The 17,779-nt window shown below is 37.5% G+C and overlaps 5 protein-coding genes and 1 long non-coding RNA gene across 9 annotated transcripts in view; 3 read left to right on the top strand and 3 right to left on the bottom strand.

The window, feature by feature from the left end:
• Nucleotides 1-242: 242 nt before the first annotated feature.
• On the bottom strand, nucleotides 243-1,373 carry LOC111479087. Its single transcript, XR_002717601.1, has 3 exons — nucleotides 1,281-1,373; nucleotides 1,080-1,193; nucleotides 243-992 (listed from the first exon to the last, which is right to left on the bottom strand). It is a non-coding gene; the product is annotated as an uncharacterized LOC111479087 (long non-coding RNA).
• Nucleotides 780-3,866, top strand: LOC111479083 (light-sensor Protein kinase-like). Its single transcript, XM_023123559.1, has 2 exons — nucleotides 780-2,673; nucleotides 3,104-3,866. The coding sequence occupies exons 1-2, from the start codon at nucleotides 780-782 to the stop codon at nucleotides 3,253-3,255; spliced, it is 2,046 nt and encodes a 681-aa protein (XP_022979327.1). The 3' UTR covers nucleotides 3,256-3,866.
• Nucleotides 3,415-6,615, bottom strand: LOC111479084 (pentatricopeptide repeat-containing protein At5g18950-like). 2 transcript variants are annotated; one of them, XR_002717600.1, is made up of 2 exons: nucleotides 4,018-6,615; nucleotides 3,415-3,674 (listed from the first exon to the last, which is right to left on the bottom strand). XR_002717600.1 is itself a non-coding variant. In XM_023123560.1 (1 exon), the coding sequence occupies exon 1, from the start codon at nucleotides 6,230-6,232 to the stop codon at nucleotides 4,412-4,414; it is 1,821 nt and encodes a 606-aa protein (XP_022979328.1). In that variant the 5' UTR covers nucleotides 6,233-6,615; the 3' UTR covers nucleotides 3,777-4,411. The 2 variants fall into 2 exon arrangements, 1 of the variants encoding a protein (XP_022979328.1); XM_023123560.1 differs by lacking the exon at nucleotides 3,415-3,674 and having other exon boundaries at nucleotides 3,777-6,615.
• Nucleotides 6,616-7,636: 1,021 nt separating this feature from the next.
• Nucleotides 7,637-11,893, bottom strand: LOC111479085 (mitochondrial adenine nucleotide transporter ADNT1). The gene is made up of 8 exons (XM_023123561.1): nucleotides 11,566-11,893; nucleotides 11,061-11,109; nucleotides 10,748-10,911; nucleotides 10,111-10,148; nucleotides 9,867-9,979; nucleotides 9,598-9,711; nucleotides 8,710-9,054; nucleotides 7,637-8,027 (listed from the first exon to the last, which is right to left on the bottom strand). Exons 1-8 carry the CDS (start codon nucleotides 11,721-11,723, stop codon nucleotides 7,944-7,946), a joined length of 1,065 nt encoding a protein of 354 aa, XP_022979329.1. The 5' UTR covers nucleotides 11,724-11,893; the 3' UTR covers nucleotides 7,637-7,943.
• Nucleotides 11,894-13,630: 1,737 nt separating this feature from the next.
• LOC111479086 (hevamine-A-like) lies at nucleotides 13,631-14,943 on the top strand. The gene has a single exon (XM_023123563.1). It carries the CDS (start codon nucleotides 13,729-13,731, stop codon nucleotides 14,782-14,784), a length of 1,056 nt encoding a protein of 351 aa, XP_022979331.1. The 5' UTR covers nucleotides 13,631-13,728; the 3' UTR covers nucleotides 14,785-14,943.
• Nucleotides 14,944-15,311: 368 nt separating this feature from the next.
• LOC111480064 (basic endochitinase-like) overlaps nucleotides 15,312-17,779 on the top strand; it is a 5,453-nt gene continuing 2,985 nt past the window's right edge. The window contains exons 1-4 of one of the 3 annotated variants that reach the window (XM_023125009.1): nucleotides 15,312-15,509; nucleotides 15,755-15,839; nucleotides 16,558-16,638; nucleotides 17,148-17,230. The gene's annotated coding sequence lies outside the window, so the exon portion shown is untranslated. Of the gene's footprint in view, nucleotides 15,510-15,754; nucleotides 17,231-17,779 lie in introns of all 3 variants that reach the window. The other 2 variants (XM_023125007.1, XM_023125008.1) reach the window with 2 other exon arrangements.

The following is a 17,779-nucleotide window of genomic DNA, read 5'->3' as shown; positions in this document are numbered from 1 at the left end:
AAAAAAAAAAAAAAAAAAAAAAAAAAAAAAAAAAAAAAAATCCAGTAGAAAATATACACCAAGATCTCTGCAAAAATAAATGAAGAATTTTCCTTTGAGATCGATGTTGTGTTCTCATGATAGTCGTCACCTATTTTTTTTTTAAGAAAATAGGGAACAAGTACTTAGAAACATATAACACAACCCCTTAATGAACAAGTGATACATTTATTAAAGAAAGTTTGAAGTTAGAAAATTTATTGTTGAAAGGTTGAATGTTTATATATATATATGTGTGCGCGCGTGGGTGAAGGAATGTAATTTTGATGATTTTTGGGAAGTTACGGAAAATGATTTAAAGAGGGAAGAAAGAAAAAAAGAGAAGAAAGAAAAGAGAGCTAAGATAAGAGGCCAAAATCCAAAGTACGGCCATCGATATTCGCGGCAGGAACTCCCCCCCATGCACAGGCCATCCTCCACCGTTCTTCAACCTTTACCAATTCTTAAACCAATTTTCCAACATCAATCTTAACCTTCCTTCTCTTCCCTCCCTCAATAATATAACCCATTTCTGTTCCTTTTCTCTCATCCATTCATCCACACCCTTCCAACAAATCATATTCTGGTCCAACAATCTTTCCCCTCCCTCTCACTTTGTACAAGGGATTTCGAGCTCCACTGGGACATTTCCCTTATGTTGATCGCTCCATTCCCACACTCCCTTCATCTGAGATTGATCCACACGGACGATTGATTTCCCCTCGAAAGTTATAATCGCCAATATATTGTTGGGTTCCGAAATGGAGCAATTCCGGCAGCTTGGAGAGGCCTTGGGAAGTGTGAAGGCACTCATGCTATTCAAAGATAGCGTTCGTATAAACCAGAGGCAGTGCTGTTTGTTGCTCGATGTTTTGGGCTTTGCTTATGATTCAGTGGCGGAGGAGATGAAACAAAATCTCCGTTTCGAAGAGAAGCACGCAAGGTGGAAGGTTTTGGAGCAGCCATTGAGAGACCTAAACAGGGTATTCAAAGAAGCAGAAGGGTATATTAGGCAGTGCCTGGAGGTAAAAGATAGGTGGGCAAAGGCCATTATGCTATACCAGAACACCGACTGCATCGAATTCCATATTCACAATTTGTTGTACAGCATTGCGGTGGTGGTTGAAGCCATTGAAACAGCAGGGGAGAATTCTGGGTGTGATCAAGATGAGATGCTGAAGAAGAGGCTAATCAACTCCATCAAATACAGGAGAGAACACAAGGACTTGAAGACTTTCAAGTGGAAATTTGGGAAACAATACCTGATTACTCGAGATTTCTGCAATCGAGTCGACACGGTTTGGAACGAAGATAGATGGGTTCTACTCAACAAGATGAGGGAGATGAAATTCTCAGCTTCATCCAAGTATGAACAACGACTAACCGATCATCTTCTGAAGAACATAGACGGGTCGGAGTCGTTGAATGGGAAGCTATTGCCAAGCTCAATGCTAGTAGGATCAAGGGACTACCAGGTGAGGAGACGACTAGGGGGTGGGAGTAAATACAAAGACATTCTCTGGTTGGGGGAAAGTTTTGCTATGAGGCACTTTTTTGGGGAAATAGAAACCTTACTTCCAGAGATATCCATGCTGTTATCTCTTTCTCATCCGAACATCACGAGATTTCTTTGTGGGTTTACTGATGAGGAAAAGAAGGAGTGTTTCTTGATTATGGAGCTTATGAGTAGAGATTTGTCGAGCTATATAAAGGAGATTTGTGGGAGTCGTAAGAGATTTCCATTTCCCCTTCCTGTAGCACTTGATTTGATGCTGCAGATTGCAAGAGGAATGGAATATCTCCACTCAAAGAAGATCTACCATGGGGATTTGAATCCTTGTAACATTCTGGTTAAGCCAAGAGCCTCTTCTACGGATGGTTATGTGCATGCTCAGGTCTCAGGGTTTGGGCTTCCTGTTGTTGAGTTTAAGAAATCTTCTAATCAGAATGAATCCCGGCCGTTCATATGGTATGCTCCGGAAGTTTTAGAAGAACAGGGTCAATCAGGAAGTGCCCAGAGTTCCAAGTATACTGAGAAGTCTGATGTGTATAGCTTTGCCATGGTTTGTTTTGAACTTCTGACAGGGAAAGTCCCTTTTGAGGATAGCCATCTTCAAGGAGACAAAATGAGCCGGAACATTAGAGCAGGGGAGAGGCCACTTTTTCCACATAGTATGCCAAAATATGTGACCAACTTGACAAAGAGATGCTGGCATACCGACCCGAATCAACGACCGAGCTTCTCGTCCATCTGTAGGATTCTTCGGTATATTAAGCGCTTTGTTGCGATGAATCCCGATTATAATAGCCAGACAGATCCTGCTACCCCAATAGTAGATTACTGTGACATTGAGTCGGGTTTATTGAGGCATTTGCCATCTTGCGGAATATGTGATGCCTCATCAGCCATTACAGATATCCCATTTCAGATGTTTGCTTACAGAATCGTTGAAAAAGAGAAAGACGGTACCGGCATTAAAGATACCTCAGAATCAGGAAGCAGCGATGGCACCGATGAAACATCATCATCAATAGATGAACCTCTCCCGACACCGACACCCGTTATAAAAAGATTACAAGCTTCGCGCGAAGGAACGAACAGAAGGCCTTCATTGACTAAGAACAATTCTGATACTAGACTGAACAAGCTACCAGGTTCTTTTCGATAATTGCCATTGCTTACTATGTTCTTGAAATATCAGTAGTACTTTCTGGTTCAAAAGTTATAAATACAGAAGCAAAAATTAATTGAACACTGCACTTAGAATTAACAGATAAAAATGACCAAACAATGAACAGTTGTGCAAGAATGGAGGAAGTACTACTCTCTTAATCTTCTGAATATCTTCAATTCAGAAGATCGATCTTCCTCGATTCACCTGCACGAACTATTTAGGCTGGCATTTGAACATGTACCTGCTTCTCGAACTGTAATATGTGAAGATGGTTAAAATGCTCTTATGTTCTATGAAATTAGTACTGATAGATAGGTAAAATGCTCTTATGTTCTATGAAATTAGTACTGATAGATAGGTAAAATGCTCTTATGTTCTAAATCTAACTTCATGCTGATTCCATTACACAGGAAGAGGTACACCAAAAGAACAATTTTCAAGGCCTCCGCAAAATAGACCTCGTGGGCGTACTATACGAATGAATTCTGAAAGCAAGCTTATAGTATTGAGTCCAAAGGTTAGAAGATCATCCGGCCATGCCTCAGATTCTGAGCTACCCTAAAAACCAAGGAAGAAGTATTGATGTAGCTGACGACCTCAGTGATTTAAGGCATTGCTCGTAAATGTCCCTGTGATGATGATGATGGCCTGTCTGAACTATGGGCTTCACAGACAAGTTCTTTTTCTTCCCTTGGTGGGTGGGTGGGTGGAAAAGGACACATGGAGAGCTGTGTTTCGAAGATGAGAATGATCCAACATATTTTGTAAACTAGGGGAAATCGGCCTTAGCAAAGAGCAGTTGATCAATCAGAGAAAGTGGGGAAAAAATTGCTAGAGGATTTGTCACTGTCTGTCAGTTCTTTCAAAGTTTTGCCGTCATCTTAAAATTCTAACTGCAGCTAATGAACGCCTGAATGAAAGCAAAGCAAACACTGCAAGTTGTGTAGAGGTTCCCTACCTGCCCTGCCATAACCGAGAGTTCTGCAAACCACAACAGAAGATCATGAAGCTGTTTACAGACGAAAATGGTTTCGGAAATGGAAGGGGGACGGCTCAACAATACATGAAAAAGGAAACGATGTATGAAGTCTATTAAATTTGTATTATAATCAGAATTCATATGAGGTGTACTGCTTTGATGCTGATTTAACATTTAACTAGATCAACATTCAGCAATAACACAGCACGCACGGTAGATAATTACTCATAACCATGAACTGGAGTAAATCTAAACAATGAGCTGCAGAACTGTTTGCAAATCTGCAAATCAACTTCTCACAAATGAATATTCGGCTCCTAGAACTCCAACAACAACATAACATACCTTTGATAAAACACAAGGTTCTAAACTCTTTCCACATCAAGTTGAGTTCATTCTTCCCAGCTGACACGAGGAGTTGGAAAGGCTATTTGGTCGATGCAAGAACAGGTTTCGGGTTGAAAAGACCTCTTCTCATATGCTTCCAGCTTCAATGAGTTCCTCGGGCGTAAATGAGAAGCATGATCCAGAACATGGTTTAAAGATGAGTAATAAAGTTCATCAATTTGCCCCATTCCCTCTGAAAGAAACTTGGATATATTCATGCAGATGGATGGTCCACCCCAACAAGCAAATTTACGACCCAAATCAGCCTTCAGATCTACCTTAAACCATCGATGACAGGCACTTCTAAGCAAGTTCAACAGCGTCCAATCTCCGCACTTTCTAGATTCTCCTACTAATTGAAATTTATGATTTCCTCTAATTGTGATTCAGCAAACTGATACTTGTTTTCACATAGTTTATTCAAGAGACAACTGAGAGTGCCTTCTTCTAGTTTATAACCTACTCTAAACATTGAGCCTATGACCAATAAAGAATCATCTAATTTACCTATTTGAGTGAGACTCTGAACCAACTTATCAAAAGTTTGCTTTTGAGGCTTGAGATTGCTCTTCAACATAGTCATCAACCACTCCACCCCCTCTACCGCACATCCTTGCTCACATAATCCATTAATGATGTGATCGCGAGTGCACACCATTGGCTGAAGACCTCTATTATGCATGTCATTCCACATTTTCTTTGCTTCTTGCACATCACCCACTTGACAAAGCTTTTGAATGAGATGAGTATAAGAGGAAGTTGAAGGCTGCAACCCCTTCTCTAGCAGCTCCTTCAATAGGTCTCTGCATTGCAGTATCTTCCCCTCTCTGCAAAATCCTTGAATCAGGGTATTGTATGTTACAACATCGCAAACTACGTCCCTGCAAGGCATTTCTCGAAAGAAGTTGTATGCTTCGTCTGTCCTTCCATGTAGACACAAACCTGCAATCACAGTGTTGCAGCTCAGAGTGGTTTCTTTATAACCTCTATCATGCATTTCTTTATATAGCTTCAAGGCCTCATCCAAATTACCAATCTTACAAAATCCATAAATCAATGTGTTGTACGTATATTCATTTGGAAGAAATCCCTTATCAATCATCTCAAACCACAGCTTTCTAGCATCTCCAAGCCAGCTCATCTTACAAAGGCCATGAATCATTGTTGTATACATGACCATATCAGGAGCATAACCCCGATCCTTGAGGCTGTTAAAAACCTGAAATGCCTGCAGCTGCCTGTGTTTCTTGCAGAGCCTGTTAATGATTTCCTGATAGGTAAAAATATCGGGATTACGGTTCTTAGCTATCATTGTGTGAAGAAGCTCTGATACTCTGTCGTAATTCTTCTCCTCACAGAACACAGAAATCAATTTGTTGAAAGCATCATTAGAAGGGGCTAATCCATCTTCTAAAGCCTGTCTTAGAAGCTCATAAGCTTTTGTAACGTTGTTATCACTACAAAGCGCTTGGATAAGATACCCCACAGTCTCAATCCCCACATCCGCTTGCACACCAGTTTCCATCATCTCTGCATACAGTTTCCAAATAAGATCAATCCTCCCGAACTTAAGACAACTCTGGAAAGCAAAGTTCCATGTCTCAATGGATGGACGATATCCAGCCTCTTTTAACACATCAAATACATTAACAGCTTCCTCAACCAATCCACCCTCGCAAACACATCGAATGTAATTCTCCAAAGAAGCAGGCTCCGGACTAAAACCGAAAGAATGAAGAAAAGATTTAGCGGGAACACAAGCCTTGGCCTCCAAAAGGGCATCAAAAAGCGTGTTACAGCTGACTGGATGGGGCAAGAACTCAGGCTGAGAACTCAGCCAAAGAAAAAACCTCAACGAAAGCAAAACATTGTTTAACTGCTTCAATAGCTCGCGAAAAAAAGAAGGGTCGTGGAAATTGAAAGAAGGGTAATCAGAGAGCAGAGTCTGCTCCCATTTGGGTTTGCTCCTGATGACCTTACAAACCTCTTTAGATATCTCAGTGACGTCTTGGCTGTGAGTAGGGTTCAACAATTTCTCACTCAGATTAATCTCTTCACACCCATCTTTGCCTCCATTCATTTCCACCGAGAGATTCCGGATGTGGATCCTAAGGTTTTTGACAAGTCGTGAGTTTTGGCGAATGGAGATCATTAGAGATGTGATATTAGCCATAATCCACCGTTCCCCTGATTCTCGTACGTAGAATTTCCGCTTCTCCGCAGATATTATGCTGATAATAACCTAATTAAGGACACATCTAGGAAACGGCGCCAATCTATAGACTCAGAAGAACAATAACAAATGAAAGAAGCTCGTCCAAGATATATCATTCGGATTACAACAATCCACACAATTGAATCCAGGCAAAACAAGATGAATTTAAGCAAACCTGAGATCCGCTAGCGGAGCGGCCAGTGAAAGGAGACCGTGAGGCGAAAAAGGAAAACGATGGAAGAAGGCGGGAGTGGCAGAGACGGAGAATCATTTTTATCAAATATTGCTTTTAGGATATCATTATAAGTAAACAATTTAAAAAAAAAAAAAAATGATATCCCAAAATTATCCTTTTAACACCCAGTTTGAAACCATGAATTTAGAACCATTTCAAAATCAATTTTGACTTAGCAATGGATTTAAATTTACAAAAAAATAAATAAATAAATAAGTTTCCAATTTCCCATTAACTTGTGTCTTAGCAGCATCGAGTCTGAGTTGGTCATTTTGTATGAGATTTGATCTTCATACAATAATAACGGATCACACGCTCTCTTCGTTTCATTTCATTGGTGTTTCTAGTGTGTTTAGAATAATTTCTTAAAGTTTTTTTTTTTAGTATGAAATCAATTTTTCTATAAACCTTCGAAAATTTAGAGAGTTCAAGCCTAGTTTGTTGAATAAATTTAGATTGATCACAAATGTTTTCAAAAATATATGGTATAATCTTAATAAGAAAAATCAGATTGATTCAAAAATTATTTTTGAATATTGTTACAAGTCTAATAGTCATACATGGATGAAGGCTTATTCTAAAAGTTATGGCTCATTTAGTTTATAAACTCATAAAGTGGCTTAACTCCTTCCATTCACCTCGATCAAGCTATTTCGTTCCTTCTTCTTTCACTTTGTTTGGATAGCTTTGATCTCTAGGAATAGGATGCCAATTGACAGTATCTTTAGAACTCAAAGACACAAAGACACAATTGAGCACCCTATAGAACAGATGTTGAAGGCTCGACTAACCGTATCTCTTTGGGCAAAAGTACTTGCCCGATATCGACCTTAATAACTTGATACTTGTCTATGAAAGTATGACATAACCAACACTGCAGAAAATACAACTAATGATAATAATCAAACCTTACCAAAGGAGGTTAAAATACACAGTATTTGAACTAGAAATTTCATGAAAGTAGAGAAAAAGTAGTTTACAATAGGCAGAAGGAAGAGACCAAGAATATAAAACACTTCTGAAGAAAAATTCAGCTAACTCGACTATGACCACTAGCTCGAGCAAACTTATTATCTTAAGTATCACTCGTTCCAAATAAAAAGTCGATTCTCATAAGAGCACGAGCAAAAAAGTAGCACGAAAACTGAATACTAGATTCAACAAAAGCTCTGCTCTCCTGAACTAACGGAGGCATTCAAATGTGCTTATTCTATCGTCAAAACATTTATTGACATAGCATAAGAATATAAGCTTATGCTAGCACGAGTTTGTAGAAAGATATTTAAAATCAGGGAAGCAAATACACGCCCAATACTGCCTTAAACTAGTTCTTGGAGAGATGGTAATCAAAACAACCTAGTTTACCATCGCCCCTTGCCTACAAAAATAGCAGACCGTTCAACCGTTCAACAAATGTAAGTTAGTGCCCAATAATCAGTCTGAGATTCTAATCTCGACTCCCAAAACGTCCTTGACCATTTCGTACGACACAAATGCGATGGCAATCGACGGGACAACCTGAACAAGGCAGCAGGCAACAAATCAGAAAATAGCCTTGTTTCAGGGAATACTGTTAAGGTCATCATTAATCAACTTGTAATAATTGAAATCGTCAAGGAACGGTCTAAAACAAACAAAAATACAACCCCAAAATTTCAAAAGAAGGGGCCATGAGGGGATGCAATTTGTCAATGCTTCTAATCTAAATGGGATATGAACAGGCAGCATTTATAATAAACATCAACAATAATCTTAAAAATTCTGATAGAACAAAATCAAAGTTATCCATCGAACACAGATGCCTCAGCTTCCTACATTTTCTCAATGCCTCAGAGTGTAAGGTCAAACAACAATCATGTGGAACACCAGAGATGAAGCTGTCCCAGCACCCGGGGTTTCCCCCCCCCCCCCAAAAAAAAATGAAATAAAAATTGACAGCAAAAACTACTTTCAAAGAAATCAACACACGACCATGGTACTAGTAATTGAAGTAGCTTCAAAATAGAGGTTAGGGTATCACACAGTATTTATACAGAGTTTTAAAAACCATTTTCCATACAATGCACTGAGACCTCATCGATCCCCGAAACTTTGCATACGGAATCGCTCATTCTCCCACCAAATTCAGAATTAGATATCAATCAGTCAACTTCATCATATTAATATAAACAAGCAGAGACAGAGTAAGAGCATGCCTAACCTTCACTGAGTTGGGAACCAAACCCTTGTACAATGCCCTAAAGCCTTCATAACGAACTGTTTTTCTAAAAGCATCGATCATGCCAGTGTATTCAAGGGCTGCCTTACTTCTTCCATCACCAGTGACTACAGATGCAGCATTATTCCAGCCCACCATCTGCATTCTTCTACGAATGACATCAAGAGGATAGGCAATAGTTTGACCTACAGTTCCAGCAGCAGCTCCACATGCTAAGCGTGTTGTCACACTGAGCTCTGAATCTTCAACAAGTCCGAACGGTCTCTTTTTAATTAACCAATCTTTAAGTGATTCATACACGGCAAAGTTAAGTCCCACGTATGGAATCTGCAAAATTAAATGTGCTACTTAAACTTCATGCACGAAGTATAAAACCCATGTATCTTCTAGAATCTATAAACTGTAATCCAAACAAGTGTCATAACATTAGGTGAATAATTGGATAAATAAAACTTGAAGTAATTGCTCATTAGTAAAAGCATTTGGAATGAAGATTTACAACACAGAAACACAGACATGATGATGGATTATTTTCTGAAGTCAAGGACATGGAAATGGTAGTCTACTTATATATATATATACCTTTTTACATTTCAATAATTCTCACGCTGAAAATTTATTATACTTCTGATTATAATAAACACATGACACTTCAAGAGACAAAAGAAACCAGTACCCTACTTATAATATACTTGTTGCATTTGCAATATCACTTATTTTTTCCCCTTTACTTTTTAGTGCAATTTGCTTCACTCAATTGAAACCTACTAACCATTGCCAGCATCAAAGTAAGGAAGAACATCATGATTGCACCCTTAAAAATACTTATAATGGCAGCACATATGCAAAAGATAAATTAAATGAACTTACAACTCCGATGACAGAAGGAAGCCAGCCCTTGTACAAGGCCCTTGGACCTTCTTCCCGAAGCACCGTTGAAAGAGCATGGAATATTCCTCTGTACTGGTAAGGAGACTTATCTGTCTGAAAACAAATTCAGGGCAAATAAAGGAAATTTCAGTTTGATGAAAAGAATATCAAGATGACATCAAATATAAAGTTGTGAAGCCGTAGCTAGGATTATAAATAGTTGGCATTGAATAAGAACTTGAAAAGGACAAGGAATTGAGAATGAGTACCTGCACGGTTAATCTGCCTCGCACCATGTCCATAGGGTAAGTTGCTGACATGGCAATAATTCCAGCACAAGCTCCAGCACCAAGACGTAGAAGAGGAGTGAGTTGAGCATCTTCTGCAAAAATAAAACAAGAAGGCTTAGATTGAGATTTGTGCAGGATGAGGAGGGGAGGGAGCAGCAACTCTTGTGATCTTTCATAATTATAATATAACAAAAGTGATAAAGGGAGGTCAAAATGAACTTACGGTTACCAGTCTGTTCCCTGTAAGCGTACAGTATTCCCCTGTCAATAGAAAAGAACAAAATATCAGCAATTTAGCAAATACTAAAGAGAAAATTAAGGGATTTAAGGAGTGTATTCAAAACGTATCAAAGGTTCCCTAATTGAGACACTAGTAAGATTACCAATAAGTATGAACTGTTTTTCAAATCAATATCATATTTTTGTCATCTTCCCCCCTTCAGCAATTAGATTTTTCTAGTAACTCTATTCCTAAATGACGCACTGTGTTGAAAGATCCTTAGTACTCTATTGGATCAATCTCTCCTAAAAACTAACTTCAACTTCAACAGCCAACAATCCTATTTGTCAGAATGAAACCTAGTACTGATATCCAGTGATCAATTACTACACTTCCTGTGTTCCTAATAAAAAAAGGTAATTTCTACCATGTATTTCCAAGATAAGACAACAGCCAACTTTTCTCGCCACATGAGGTCATGTCAGTGCAATCAACAAATCAGTAAATTTAACAATGTCAATCATAAAAATTCAGCACCCTCCAACATGTTGATCAAATTTAACTTAAAACACTAAAGCCAATCATTTCTGAAGGCAAAATTGAAGTTGATCACACTACAGAACATTGACTTAAAGCTTACCGAGAAGCTTGTTCATAGCTGAAGAATTTTACTGCTGAATTTGGTACTATACGAGCACAATTAGTACCATTGCCTTTGAATAGTCCTCGAAAGCCCTCAGTTCTCCAAATGTATTTCAAGCCTTGTATCGTTCCATTATATTTTATGCTATGAGGATTTTGGACCTGTTTTGTAGAAGCAGCTAAATAAGACGTTGTAGCTATGCATATCCTACTTTGTGGCCATTCTCATAAACCTCGTGAGTAGTGCGTACGCTGACAAAATGATCAATTGATCAGTTGCAGAAAATTAATAATGAATAGAGCAGACGAACCTGTAATAATATCTTCAATCGCTCCAAAGGAGCAACAGCAGTTCGAGAGCTGAAAAAGATACAAAAACGTTTCAGAATATGGGTTCACGGAAAAGTAAACTCAGATGAGAAATTTTAAAAACTGGTAACTTCGAAGACTACAAAGAAGCGACAAATTCAAATTATAGAAAAACCTATACGATGCACGCATTGAACATTTAACAACCTTCTTTCTCATGTCAAAAGTAATGGCATGCCATTAAGTTCAATGATCGGTCTGATTTACGAATTCAAAGCTTGGACGGTGCAAATTTATTTTTTAAAATTTTTTTCCCCCACATTTTCTACTCTAAAACGAACAACCAAATCAACAAGCACAAAAAATGCTCGACCGACAAGCTATAACTTAATCATACGTCCTATAATTTTAACAGGCAGCCAAAAGGACGTAAAAAGGCCTGTAATCATTCACAGCCAAATTTATATCGACACAAGTCGTAGTTTACAGGGGGGAAATGGAACTCACACTCCGCCGGCGACTCCACCAGCAACAAGAGATTTGAAGATGCTAAGCATAGCATAACTGGGTGCTTTGACGCCTTCTCTCGCAAGCTTCGCCTCCTCTGCCAGGTTAACGATGGTAGAAACAGCCGATTCGCTTCGTTTGACGTCCTCCGAAGCCATAAAATAAATCAGCGATGCTGAAAACGAAGGCAAGGCTCACCGAAACACTAGGTCGCCGCTACTGGAAGCCTGATCTCAGCCTCCGGACAAAGATCCCGGTGAATATCAGAGAGGAAGGTTTTTGCGTCTCTCTCTTTCGCCAGTGTCAGTCGGGGAGAGGGAAGGGTGGCGTTGCGGCTGCTGCTGTTGCGAAGTCATGAACTTTTTTGAGACCTCGAAACAACGACCGTTAACTAACGCCGTTTATTTGCTGTTGATTAACGGCGTCTATGGTCTTCGGTTTGTTTTGGATTGAGATGAATTTTCAGCCACTATATTTACTCCTGTAAACAGCGAAATCGGTGTACTCGTCATAACGAAGATGACACGTGGCATTTTGAGGGATATTCCGGTGTGGGAAGGAACATCGTATCGTCAACATCTCACCCAATAGATTCCACCGTTAGTGTAAGAAAACCAGATTCTATGTTTTGATTTTCCAATTTAAAAACGGTATAATATACCACTTGTGTTTTATGTTTCTTTTTGGTATAAGAACGAGAAGAAATAAGTGGACGTCTTTACGCTTAATTAACCATTTTTTTAATTTAAATTTAAATACCATTTTAGTTGAAAACTTTTATTCAATGGATAAATTAATACACTTTTACTTCTTTTTTAATTTTATATATTTTAAAACATTTATTTCGTCCCATTTTTTAGGTTTTATGCATTATTAAAATTTTATATTATCTTCTATTAATTTAAAAAAAAAAAAAAATCCTTCTAGATGGATATGGATAAGTAAAATGATAAGATGATAATTAATATTTTATTTATTAATTTAGGTTGGAACTTACCCTCAATTGTCGTTTGTAAATTAAAAATTTACAGACAAAACAAAACAAGTTACCAATTTAAATGGCCAATAATATTTTGACTTTTTATGGTAACCTTATTAAATTGGTAATTTTTGTGACTTTATTTGTATAATGTCTAATACTTATGAACATATTTTTCTTTAATCATTTAAGTAGTATTTTTCTTACGTTTTTTTATTATTATTAATCGACCTAGATCTTTGTATTTGGATTGAAATTTCAAATTGAGGTGTAATTAAGTACGAACACTAACCTTATATGGTATTATGTTCAACAAACTCGGATGCTTAAAACTAATGTTGATGTGATTCTTAATTACTAAAAAGGGAAAACGTAGAGAGTTAGATTACTTCTACTTTTAATGATACGTGAGTTTTTTTATTGAACGTTTTTTTTTATCTTATTTTCTTGTCAAGATTTTAATTTATAATTTTTTTGTGAGACTTATATTATGTTAAAGAATTTTATTAATCTCTATAAAAATACGTTTAAAAAATTAAATGAAATACAATACTATAAAGAAAAATTGAATCTTTTGAATACAATTGACTTGTTTAATAAATTTGGATCATAAAAATGGCTAAAGGCGTTGTTCCTTTAGTCGCCATCTCCCCTGGTTGATGCCTTCCATTTTCCAAATAAAGTAGGTGGGAGCAGCCGTTCAAGGCGCGAAGGGTCGACAGTGCACAACACATCATAATTTATTATTATTTTTAATTCGCATGGTCCCCTTCAAAATAATAATAAACCAAATCAATCTAATTAATATTCACATGTATAAAGTTTTGAGTTTAATTTATATTTGGTTTTAGTTCTCTTCAAGTGCTTTAATATTTGCCTTTACTACAATAATCATTTTTTTTTTTTTACTTTAATTTTCAATTGATTAAAATAAAATAATTGTAATGAGATTTTAAATTTTAATTTTAGTGACGAGAATAAATTAATGTAATTGTTTTAGTTATTGTAATATTTGAAATCCAGAGAATATTCGAAAGGAAAAAATGTAACATTTTGATATCTAAGGATTGGACACAAAATGGACGCGAAATTCAAAGGTAATTTAATGTTCAAAATTACCAATTCAACTCTGGAACTCCCCGTTGACCAGTCAATGTCTGAAGGAGTCCTAAGCATGTAAAGAAATGAACGAAACAGAGCAGATGGCATCCTTGTTCTTCCCTCAGATGGCATCCTTCCAATTCCACGCTCTTCTTCTATCTCTCCTCTGTTTCTCACTCATCGCCGTCTCCACCGCCACCGGCCTCCGTGGTCCGGAGGTCGGAGTTGATTTGGACCTAAACAGCCTTCTCGACGCCTGCAACTCTGCTAATTACCAGACCATCAACATAGGTTTCATCGTTTCACTTGGCAGCGCCCAAACTCCCGAGATCAATTTAACCGCCTACTGCAATCCAACCACCGGCGCCGGCTGCACTAAATTCAGCCAACAAATCAAGTCTTGTCAAGCCTTGGGCATCAAAATTATGCTCTCCATCGGCGGCGGAGCCGGTAAATACAATCTGAACAATTTCACCGAGGCCACGAACTTTTCCACCTACCTATGGGACAATTTCCTCGGCGGCCAATCAAATTCCCGTCCATTGAACGACGCCGTATTCGACGGCGTCGACATTACCAACGATAGAAGCTCCTGGGACAATTGGAGCAAACTCGGCGAAGAGCTGGGGAAATTATACGAAAAGCAGGGGAAGAAATTTTACTTGTCCGCCGCTCCGCAATGTTCGTCTCTGGATTCGAGTGCTCATTCGATTCCACAACCAGGGATTTTCGACTATATTTCAGTCCAATTCTACGGGGATAATCTGGTTTGCCAGTACCTCAATGACCGGCTGGATGGGTTCTGGAAAAGTTGGAACATGTGGAAGACATTTCGTGCAGGCAAGGTGTTTGTGAAAATGCTAGCGGCTCCAATGGCGGAAGGGGTGGGATATATACGCCCAGATGTGTTCAGAACTGAAGTCTTGCCGGAGCTTCAACAGAGTTCGAAATTTGGCGGCGTGATCTTGTCATCTGAAGATCTTAAAGAAGGGTATAGTTCAGAGATTAACCCAAAAGTGTGTGGATCAGTTGGGGCGGAGTCGCAATCGACGAATGAGATGGCGGTGTTTCCCATGGGCAATAGCTATGGTGGTCAACGAGGGTTTGGAAGTTGCAGAGGATCTTGCGTGATTATCTAGAAACTGTAAAAAGTCTCGTACCAATCGGCAAATTAAATAGGCTTTTTATTCATCCCTAAACTTTACCCGTAACCATTTAAATTTTACCGCATAACGAAATAATGTAAATAATCTCATCTATTTACACAATTGTTAATTCTTTTTTTACTTCCCATTTATTTTTTTCGTGGGAGTTGGGTTCACTTATTTTTCTCCAACTTTATATATATTAAACAATGTTCTTTTTAAAAAAAGCTCAATGTACAATTAACATTGTAATAAATTAAATAATATTTTATAATTAATAATAAATTAAATAAATAATATTTTCCCACCACAATTAGTTAAGGAAAAATCCAAGAAGAGGAAATCAATAAATATTTATCACCATTGGGTCCCTGCGTTCCTTGTTTATTCTCAATAATAAAAATGATTCTAAAGTCAATTTGTAATTTTTATAACTTTAAAAATAAATATAAATTTCAAAATTAAGAAATTCATTTAACCTTAAATGTCAAACCCGCGCGATTTCAGGCATTTTCGTTTTCACTTTCAGTACTTTCCCTCCAGGCCTGGCTCTCTCTTCGCCCGATTCTCTCTCGATTTCTTTGATCGTTCGTTCCTTTCGGCAGAGGATCGACTTTCGTTTTCGCTGAAGACCGAGCCACCGATGATCGATTGTTCAAGATATGGTTCCCTTCCTTTGATGGCCAAAAGAACAACAAAAGCGGATATGATTGATTCTTGTGAGTTATAGATCACTTCCCTTTCTTTTCCCTTATTCATTCTCTCTGCTGCGGCTTCATGAATGCGGCAATCTGTGTTTTTCAATGATGGACGGTGTTTTTTGGCCACTGCAAATCGCTGGAATCACGCTGCGTTCTTCTAGTCATCGACAATGCTAATTTTCTTTCTTCAATGGCGGATGGTGTTTTTGTTATTTTCTTGCTAATTATCTCCCTTGACATCGACAATGCTGTTTTGTTCTTAGATTTAAACGATCTGTGTTCGCTGTACTATCAAGCGTGTTTGATGCCCTCGAGATTGCTAGGAAGCGGGACATGCTCATCGTTTGTGTCCATTTCTTTCTCTTTTCTTTTTTAACATTTTTTTTTTCCTTTGAAGTAAACTCGCTGTGAAAATACCTAAGAGGTTTCAAAAATATCAAGAACGAAAGTAGCTTCTAGTTATAGATAGATGAAGTTTTTCTAATTGCAAGAGATTATTCCCGTTCTTCTCAAATGCTTGTCAAATTACTCTGATGTGAAAATGGAACTCGAGAGCCCTGTTTGGTAGTTGAGAAAATATTTGATATAATGAAATGTGATGTGATAAGATATTTAAGTTGAAAAAAGAAAGAACCTAAAATTTCAACAATCTTACGCAGGAAATCGAACTAAATGAGGGGGGAATTAGAAAATATTGTTATTTGTGATCTCTTTTATGTTTTTACCTGATTGTTGTGCACCTTGACGCTGCTTAGTACCAAGTCCGTGCGCAATTTGAATTTGATATTGATGTTATTTCGTAGCTCAATAGCTTATCACTTTCGTGCAGTTCTTAGTCATTAGAAGCGCTTGTTGCAAGATACTATGTTATTGTTTGTTTTGCTATACATAAACATATAGAATGCAACTCCATTTCTAAAGCTATTGAAAATAAAATGTGCACCATTTGATATTGATAGAAAATCCACGATCCCATGTTTAAACAACTCAAATTCTTTGCCTTATCCAATTGTTTGCCTAATCCGATTCATTTCGAGACCTGTTATCTCTGGTTTTCAATTTTCAGTTCCCATTTCTTGTGAAAATGAGTGAAATTCTTCGCATCCAACGAGGCCAATGTGGGGAACCAGATCGGTGGCAAGTTCTGGTGAGTTGTTTGTGCTGACTATGTTATCGACCCCATCGATTAATGCATACTACAATGAGGTCAGTTGCTGGAGACAGAATTCATAAATTTATTGAATGAACTCTTTCAATACCTGAGTTCTACTGATTGCAATTCACTCGGGTTGTTTAATCCTTAGAAGAGTTTAGTTTTCCTTCTCACATTTTCAGTATTTCCCTCCGCTTTCTTTTACCGTTCCTTTTCTCTCTGAATGCCCAAAATGACAATAATCCATTCCCTTTCTTCGAACAGATAATTTTATTACTTCCACTCCCCCCCTCCCCCCCTCCCCCCATTTTTTTTCCTTTCATCCGTTCGTCTAACGGGGCTTCTTCAACATTGTTCCGCATTCTTCATTTTCCGGCGGCATCTTGAACGCTTCTTACGGCGCCCGAGGCTTGAACGGTTAACGTTGTTTTTGGATTTTTGCCTTTCTTTCTTTCAGTAGTTATGGAATCTGATAATCTCATATCATTATTTCACTTTTCTAGAAACAAGAAAGTAGAATATGGCCTTTCCAGCCATTGGATTTTACGGTAACCCCTTCTTTCCAGCCACGGCTCTCCGGTGAACGGTACGCACTTTTTTTTCCCTCTCTAGAAATATTATTGACATACTGATATTTTGAAGAACTTTAAGGTATTATTCTGTAACAAAATAAATACTAGTTATATTATGCATATTTAACTAGAAAATAGTGTAATTTATATCATGATTAAAGGATTTAGGGTTAGAAGCGAAGTTACCATTTTTATAAAGAAAATATCCTAATTATAATAGGATTAGGGTTTGAGAAATAAAGTTTGTATTTATGTTAGTATTAGGAAATAAGATATAGGATTAATAAATATACTTTTTATTTTGTTAGTGTAAAGATTGTCTAAAATATTATTTCTTTTTAAGGAAGAGAAAATAAAAAAAGAAAAAAAAGGAGGAACGAGGAATGAAAAAAGAGTAAGGATGGAGAAAAATGATTAAAAGATAAATAGTAAAAAAAATCGTCTAATTTATTTATTACATAAAAATATTTGTGTTAGTGCTAGGAATGAGAAGGTGGTTTGATGTAGGTTTTTTTTTTTTTTTTTTTTTTTTTTTTTTTTTTTTTTTTTTTTTTTTTTTTTTT

The sequence above is a fragment of the Cucurbita maxima genome, unplaced genomic scaffold (assembly GCF_002738345.1).
Source record: "Cucurbita maxima cultivar Rimu unplaced genomic scaffold, Cmax_1.0 Cma_Scf00005, whole genome shotgun sequence".
NCBI classification, from domain to species: Eukaryota; Viridiplantae; Streptophyta; class Magnoliopsida; order Cucurbitales; family Cucurbitaceae; genus Cucurbita; species Cucurbita maxima.
Note: the sequence above shows the minus strand (reverse complement) of the source record. Positions and strands in the feature narration are given on the sequence as shown.

Excerpts from the sequence above, each read along its gene's own strand:
- LOC111479086 (XM_023123563.1), top strand. The coding sequence starts at position 13,729 with ATGAACGAAACAGAGCAGATGGCATCCTTGTTCTTCCCTCAGATGGCA.
- LOC111479085 (XM_023123561.1), bottom strand. The coding sequence starts at position 11,723 with ATGGCTTCGGAGGACGTCAAACGAAGCGAATCGGCTGTTTCTACCATC. Across the intron at positions 11,110-11,565 it reads GGTGGAGTCGCCGGCGGAGT|CTCTCGAACTGCTGTTGCTC; the intron begins GTGAGTTCCATT and ends TATCTTTTTCAG. Across the intron at positions 10,912-11,060 it reads GATTGAAGATATTATTACAG|GTCCAAAATCCTCATAGCAT; the intron begins GTTCGTCTGCTC and ends TCTACAAAACAG.
- LOC111479084 (XM_023123560.1), bottom strand. The coding sequence starts at position 6,232 with ATGGCTAATATCACATCTCTAATGATCTCCATTCGCCAAAACTCACGA.
- LOC111479083 (XM_023123559.1), top strand. The coding sequence starts at position 780 with ATGGAGCAATTCCGGCAGCTTGGAGAGGCCTTGGGAAGTGTGAAGGCA. Across the intron at positions 2,674-3,103 it reads TAGACTGAACAAGCTACCAG|GAAGAGGTACACCAAAAGAA; the intron begins GTTCTTTTCGAT and ends TCCATTACACAG.